General features: G+C 40.8%; 1 protein-coding gene across 2 annotated transcripts; it reads left to right on the top strand.

The window, feature by feature from the left end:
- The first annotated feature begins 395 nt into the window (after nt 1–395).
- Nucleotides 396–4883, top strand: LOC129770136 (GATOR complex protein NPRL2). 2 transcript variants are annotated; one of them, XM_055772788.1, is made up of 3 exons: nt 396–741; nt 802–1779; nt 2003–4883. In XM_055772788.1, the coding sequence occupies exons 1-3, from the start codon at nt 518–520 to the stop codon at nt 2016–2018; spliced, it is 1218 nt and encodes a 405-aa protein (XP_055628763.1). In that variant the 5' UTR covers nt 396–517; the 3' UTR covers nt 2019–4883. The 2 variants fall into 2 exon arrangements, with proteins under 2 accessions (XP_055628763.1, XP_055628771.1); XM_055772796.1 differs by having other exon boundaries at nt 397–741; nt 802–4881.
- The last annotated feature ends 2482 nt before the right edge of the window (nt 4884–7365 follow it).

The raw sequence follows: 7365 nt of genomic DNA, 5'->3' as shown, positions 1-7365 counted from the left end.
CCGTTCACATATTTTGTCCTAGGCATCATACCGAACGTAAAAGGACTGTCATTGAATTTACTTGTAACGAAGAACATAATATATCACAATGTATGAATTGACCTTACATGGCATTATACAATCTTTTTACTCACAAAACAAATATATTGACGTCAATTGAATTCAGAAATAGTTTCATTCAATCAAAAATTAAACCAATCCCAACAAATGATTGCTAAGCTAAGGTAGTCCCACGTCAACCTTGCGGTTATGTAATAGATATAACCCACCCATTTTTTACCTATCAGTTGGGTAAATTATTTTAAGAGTGAAAATACATTTCTCTCTCCCTTTGTTCCATTTACCAAACATTCACATGCTCCAAACGAGGAACAGTTGAGATACTGGGACAATGTAAACATTCAACAGCTGTTCTCCGTTCTTAACCCAAAACAGCTCGATCAACGTCTCGGAGACCGACTGGTTCATTTTTTTAAAGTGTTGTGAAGTGTAAAATGTAATTTGTGTTCGTTGCAAAATGTTAGATAAATGTAGCAAAATGTCAAATCAATCGGATCAATTCTACGAGGGCTGTGGCCGCGAGGGTCCGATTCGGTGCATTCTGCTCAGCGAGTTCCATGCTGTCGCAGGTTCGAAAATCAGCTGCCAGGTGCCGGACGGTTACATTTCCAAGGAGGTGTTCGACTCGATTCGTTTCTTCATCATTCCGAAGCCCCAGCTGCAGCGGTGCACTCTGACGGTGTAGGGCATTCCCCATAATATGCGCGCAAATTCAGTTTATATCGATCCTAATTTTTCCAGCAACGCACTCGGCCACAAAGTGATTGGTTATCCCGTCCGAATCGACCACCAGCGCTACCCACGGAATGCGTTCTACTTTAATCTCTGCTTCGTGTGCGACAGTTGGGCACAAACCGTGCAATACGAGGCCGCGGTGAAGAAGCTTTCCGAATATATGCTGATGATGGAGGAAGAAACGGGGTTCCTCTCGAATTCGAGCAATAACACACGCATTCAGAACCTACTGACCTGCATTTTACATGACCTCAATGGGAAGCAAGTGGCGACGATTGTCGAGGGGGAGACAACCATTTATCTGAAGATAACCAAGCTGAAGCCGGATCCGTCGCTTGTGCAGGATCACCAGGTGCCACTGATTTGCAAAGGATTCGAAAACATTTCGCTGGAATCGTGGGATCTAACCACGCAGCAGGTGGTGCCGTTTATCAACGGGGTAAATCATGTGGCTCGAATCGCCGCCGAAGCGGATGTCGAGAATCAACTGGTCAAATCTTGCATCCAAAATTTGGTCTACTACGGAGTCGTTCAGCTGTATCCGTTGCTGAAGTACAGCAACGTTTACATGTGCACCCGAAATCTGCAAAATCTCAGCAAGGACCGCTCATTTGCCGAGGACTGTCGGCGCGGTGTCCAACTTCAGGGCGAAAAGGAGCCTCCGCGTAAGTTACCCTCGCTGCACAAGATTCTGCTGATGTACTCGCAGATGACGCATGGAGTCACGCTGCGGGCGCTCTGTCAGAGACTCTGCCCACGGGAACATGGGATTGACGAGAGGAAGTTGGTCACTTTCGGGCTTCAGCACTCGCTGATACGCTGCATCAACAAGTATCCGATTTTCACCGGATCGTATCCGAGCGCGAGGCACAAACTGTACACCGGGCTGAACAGTTTGGACGAGATTTGCTGCGAGACGGGGCTGCCTCCGAGCCGGATCGAGGAGGACATCGATGTGGACTCGAATGTGACCGTCATCTGGAAGTGAGAACGGGGCGCGCGCGTCCCATTGAATAAGAGAGTTTTGTAATATATGTGGTAACTGTTTTTGTGTGTGTGTGTGTGTGTGTGTGTGTGTGTGAAATGTCTCGATCCGGTTTGAAGAATCTGCATGTCTCACTAAGCTATTGTAGCCGGGCTTAAAATATTGAAACGAATTAGGAATTTGAAAATTTTCTTTAACTTTTGTCTCCTTCTTATTGTTTAGGTGGATCACCCGATAACTAAAGCAAAGAGAAGCGAATATGATCCCCAAAAAATATATCTAGCGGAACAATTCTAATCCCCAATTGGGTGTGGCAAAGGCTTGATAAGTTTTTTTTCTACTGTAGAATTCAGGGCGCTATTATACAAATGAAAGGCTTCCATTTCTCATATAATACTAGAAATAGCAATGAAATTCGAATGTATGCTAATGAAAAAACTTCTAAATTTCTCTTGTACGAGACAAAAGTCCACATCAACCTGTCATTGTAAGATGAAGGACTCTGTAATGTTTCAACAACAGAAATCAACTGGGTATTTATTCAAAACTGTCCAATACTTCAGTGATCTTTTAATAAATTCTAGGAAAAATATGAATCATGTAAGTAATACAATTGACCATAAACTATATATTTTTGTTATCAGTATAAATAAAAATGGAATGCCAAATGTGTTGATAAGCGCAAAGCCAGAGGAATATTTCAAATATTTTCGATGGTACAGATTTTTTGCCCGAGGAATCATCCAATTTGAGCGGTCTTTATTTTGTTTTGTTCGTTCCTGCCCGTAGAGAAAAAAAATAAAATTTATGGAAAACTTTGGGGGAAAATTCGAATAAAAAAAAATTATAGGAGGTTGTGCTCAAGACGCGACCGCATTGTTGACGTAGAACTACACTGTAGTTTAATTCAAGTCGCTTGTTTATAGCTGCGGATATTATTTTATAATTGAAATAACCAGTTTGTTTCGCGCTGAAATGTTTTTTTCAATTGTTGAATCATTTGATGATAATTGTTTGATGATTAAATCTTGTGCTCGCAGAATAATACATGCTCGAGATAAGCGTAGCTGTCATCCACAGTGGAGAAAGTTTTGCTAATGGCAAACCAAACCTAAACACATACAAAATTCCAGAACTACATTTACTTTCTTGATGATTAAATAAGCGAAATAAACTCTATCTGCACTCGAACCCAAACAAATTAATGACTTATTATAACTTATTGAATAACTTGGTATTCGCCAAATAATTTTCTGGTGCACAACCTTAACACCTGCTTCACCATAGCGTCAGTTCAATGCATTGATGCAATATCAAAGGCACCAACGAAGCCTTTATGATGACAGAAAACAAACAATGTTATCTGCTCGGAAAAAGGCTGAATATTTGTCTCAGCAGAGATTCATTGCTAATACCCTAGCGTAAATATTTCCCTCCCACTATCTTCCCTCCTTGTTTATATTTATCATTACAAATTGGGTTTCAGCGTAGCGAAGATGCACTATTTCTTGCATACGGGTTATGAAGCACGCACGTACGCACACAAATGTCCATATATCGATGGCTTGAAGCAACTAAATATACACACACTTATCGCTGTTTTGCGCTCTCCTCAACAGAAGCCCTTTCTATTAATATTGCCAGCCTAGATTAGCTTAGCTGCCATCCTTTGTGGAGGGAGTTTTCCTACCGTCATGCGAAACCAAATCACTAACAAAATTCCAGAGCATTTATTTTTGACGTAGGACTACGTCTTTCATTTCTATACCGGGGTGTAAAATCAAGGCTTCTAAAACGAAAGCGTTACGCCGGAGACCGAGATTTTGAGCGTTAATAGCTCCTAAACAACTGAACGAATTGGTATGATAAACACTTCATTCGAAAGATAAAATGTCTACGCGTTCTAAACTTGTTACTTTTTGATCCAAAAACTTGTTTCAATAGTCTTAAAATTGCCTTCAAAACAGGCTATTGAAATCACCAATCGGTATATAAGCGAGCGGCGCTCGGAAATCCACTCAGTTCTAATTGAACAGCGATTGGAGCATGTTGTCGCTGTTGTGGTGAAGCTCTTTGTTTATCATGAAAGCGCGGATGAACGGTGTCACCAAGAGCCTGTTTGTGCACCTTAGGCCATCAGGAGGAGAGTGATGCCATAAACGGTTCCCCGGGAAGAGATCGGAGCAGCCGCCACACACACACATACACGCGTGGAACTCTTCGTTTGGATGCCATTCAGCATCGAGAAAAATCCGGAAAGATTCAATTGTTGCTGAAAAATAATCTGCCAGTTCCCCTGGGAATTGAAAAATACATTCATGTGAAAGAGTTTATTTGAATGTTTTCTATCCATGTAACACTGCGACCAAATATTTTTCAATTAAGTGCTATTAACAAGTGGTTGGCCTATCACTGTTCGTTAGATGCGCTACTCTTTCGTTTCAATCTTGCCAGCAACAATCTCTGCGTCTGTGATCAAGGTTATCACGACATCGAGCATGTTGTTTGGTCGTGCGAGGTGTATCTTGTCGCCAGATCGAATTTAGAAAACTTCCTTCGGGCCCGAGGAAGACAGCCCAATGTGCCGGTGAGAGATGTGTTGGCTCGGTTAGATCTTGATTACATGACCCAAATATATGTTTTCCTTAAAGCTATCGATCTTCGTGTGTGATTGTCCCTATGTCTTTATACCCTCCTTTTCATCCATTGCGAGCGATTGCCCCCCTTGGTATAAACAGTAAAATAAGTTGAAATGTAAATATACAATAGATATAGGAATAGATTTAAGAATTGAGTGTGATCATCAACATTGTAACAATTCCCTTATATCCCATCCCTTTCCTGAAAGAATGTCACCCTTCTAAACTCGAGTAAACCGCGAGTAATCGGTTTTCCATCTTACTAACCATAGTGTTAGGAAAATTGTATATATATAGTTTAAAAAAATATATTTAAGAATTCGGCTCCTTTAAACTAATGTAACTGAGCCTGTAAAAATAAACGATTTATAAAAAAAAACAGCTGGTTATCGAGTTAGCATTAACCATTGGTGGGCTTCGAGTATCGAGGAAAATCTGGAAAGAACTAATCGTTACTGAAAAATACTCTGCCAGCTCCCCTGGGAATTGAAAAATACATTGATGCCAAATTGTTGTCCAATGTTTTCTATCCATATAACACTGCAACCAAATACATTTGGTTTTGTGGTTTTTCAATCAATCGCAATTAACAGGAAAGCTTCAGAAAATTTTCGTATCCAATATTGTATGCGCGCGCAACGGAAAATGTTTCGCATCGCGAAAAACATAATCCTCAAAATTATTGCTCAGTCGCTGAAAGTTTCAAACTCAGAGAGTTCATTCCCCTCTAGTTTGCCTTCCAAATTGCCATCGTAAACACACCTTCGTTCTATTCAATCACGGACAAAAAGCATACTTAAGCGATTTTCTGGTGGTGAAACGGAATCATTTTTCGTGAGGACATCGACAAGACAACATCGTTACTGAACGAGTTGAACGAGCTGGATGGTGAGGGATCAAGGGATTCATTACCTGGCCTGACCTAACCTGAAACGCATTCAGTTTGTTTGAGACTGTGACGGAGCGCAGAAAAGCCGATCCATCAGAAAGAGAAGAGAAGACGACCGAGAGAATACCAGCATCGAAAATTGGTTCCACTTGAGACATCACACACACATACACGCGCGCAACTCTTTACGTTTGCTGGTTATCGAGAAGTATCCGGAAAGAAGTAATCGTTGCTGCAAAATAATCCCCTTGGAATTGAAAATTACATTCAAGCGAAAGAGTTTATTTTAACGTTTTCTATCCATATAACACTGTGACCAATTACATTTGGTTCTGTGATTTTTCAATCAAGTGCAATTAGCAGGAAAGCTTCTGAAGATTATTCTTCCCCATCAGTAGGATATTTTCATATCCAATATTGGATGCATAAAACATTGTACCTCCAACGTAAAGCTCTCGTTTTCGGAGTCCCCCAAATATTCATTTATTCATTCATTCGGAATGGATTCAGATTTGACTTCAAACAAATGATCACTAAATCAACGAAAGTCCTACGTCACCGTTGCGGTTATACCATAGATATAACCCACTTCCTGTTTTTTGGAGAGCTGACAATGCCAGAGACATCAGCGAGTGAGTAATTTGGTCGCGTCCACAGCTCAGTCCGAAACATGTGATGGCGCAAAACAAGGAAGAACAAGCGATGTTCATTGTTTCATATCTGGGACGATACAGAAAGTTGGCCTTTCATTCCTTTCCTTGTTGAATTAAAGAGACACTTTGAACTTCTTCAGTTCATTCGTCTCTAGCCTTCAGAAAGGCCCTTAGTAAATCCCCATTGCCGTGAGAAAACCATTCGATACCTCGCCGTCCAGCTCGCCCAGCAACGGTGTTGTCCAGTCGGTGTCCTCACGAAGAATGAAGTTTGCCTCAGCAAGATTCACTGTTTATACTCTAGGCAAATATTCCCCTTCGTTCTTCTTCCTTTTCCTTTTCCGTTCTTCTCCTTCTTTACCTTTATTCACGGAGACTTTACATCTTACGATTTCCCCTTCATTGTTCATCGATAAGATGCTCGTTATTCAAAGCTCTGTTCGGGAAAGTACACAAGTGGACAGAACAAATGTATGAGGAAACGAGAAGGCTTCCAATTGTCATCAATTTAAACCATATACAGACTATGGGATTGTAATGTATAGCATAAAGTGACCAGATGGTCAGAGGTCTAACGCGGGACACAAAAAACAAAACGTTATGTATATATGTTATGTGAACATAAACCATAGTTTAGCGATTCTAAACTGATCAGTATTATTTTTTTCTGAGTATCGGCACTCAGTTGTGATTTTTCAGTGGTTTAGATTTTGTTTACGCCCGAAAATCACTCGCTCAATCAGAGCATTTACGCCTGGCAAGCACGATTCAAATTCTACAATTTTCTTCGAATTATCGAATGGAATGCTCGAAAATTCCAATTGATTTTTAATCGATTTTAATGTTAACGTATGCATTCAAAAAAAAATGACTTATTTCGGATGGCGATGAAAGATAATTTATAGGAACAAATTTTCTTTAAATCTTACGTTTATTAAGTCTTCAAGGATGTTGATTCGCAGCAGCAGCAGCAGCACTAGCACTGTCAAGCAACTTGATGATTTTTCCATACTGTAAGCTCCACCTTACATCTGAGCAGCAGGCAATTACCCAGAAGGAGTAGCTTGAGGTTCTGTTAAAAAACTTCTTTCCGGCGAAAGAAGTTAAAAACTTCTTTTCGTACTCATAATGAAAGACGAGACGTACTTGATGCTTGAATTGCTTGAATATGTCATTCACATCAAGTTCTCGAAGAAGGTCCTTCTCTGACAGACGTGAAGGGAATGCCCAAGCCGCTCTTTCCGGATCTTTCGAGTCATATGGTGCACGGGGAGATATATTGTACGAAGTGCTTGCCGGAGTTGGGAAGGTGATGTGGTCTTTATGCCGAACCTGGGATAAGCCTATTATGCCAAAAGATCACCGGAGAATGGATCGGTTGGGGATAAACATTGTCGCGAAGAC

This window comes from Toxorhynchites rutilus, chromosome 1 (genome assembly GCF_029784135.1).
Source record: "Toxorhynchites rutilus septentrionalis strain SRP chromosome 1, ASM2978413v1, whole genome shotgun sequence".
In the NCBI taxonomy this organism is placed as follows: domain Eukaryota; kingdom Metazoa; phylum Arthropoda; class Insecta; order Diptera; family Culicidae; genus Toxorhynchites; species Toxorhynchites rutilus.
This window is presented reverse-complemented; position numbering and strand designations above follow the sequence as displayed.

Bases quoted from the DNA above. Each gene is read 5' to 3' on its own strand.
- LOC129770136 (XM_055772788.1), top strand. From the start codon at position 518: ATGTTAGATAAATGTAGCAAAATGTCAAATCAATCGGATCAATTCTAC. The intron at 742-801 runs GTAGGGCATTCC...TAATTTTTCCAG, and splicing joins CAGCGGTGCACTCTGACGGT to CAACGCACTCGGCCACAAAG.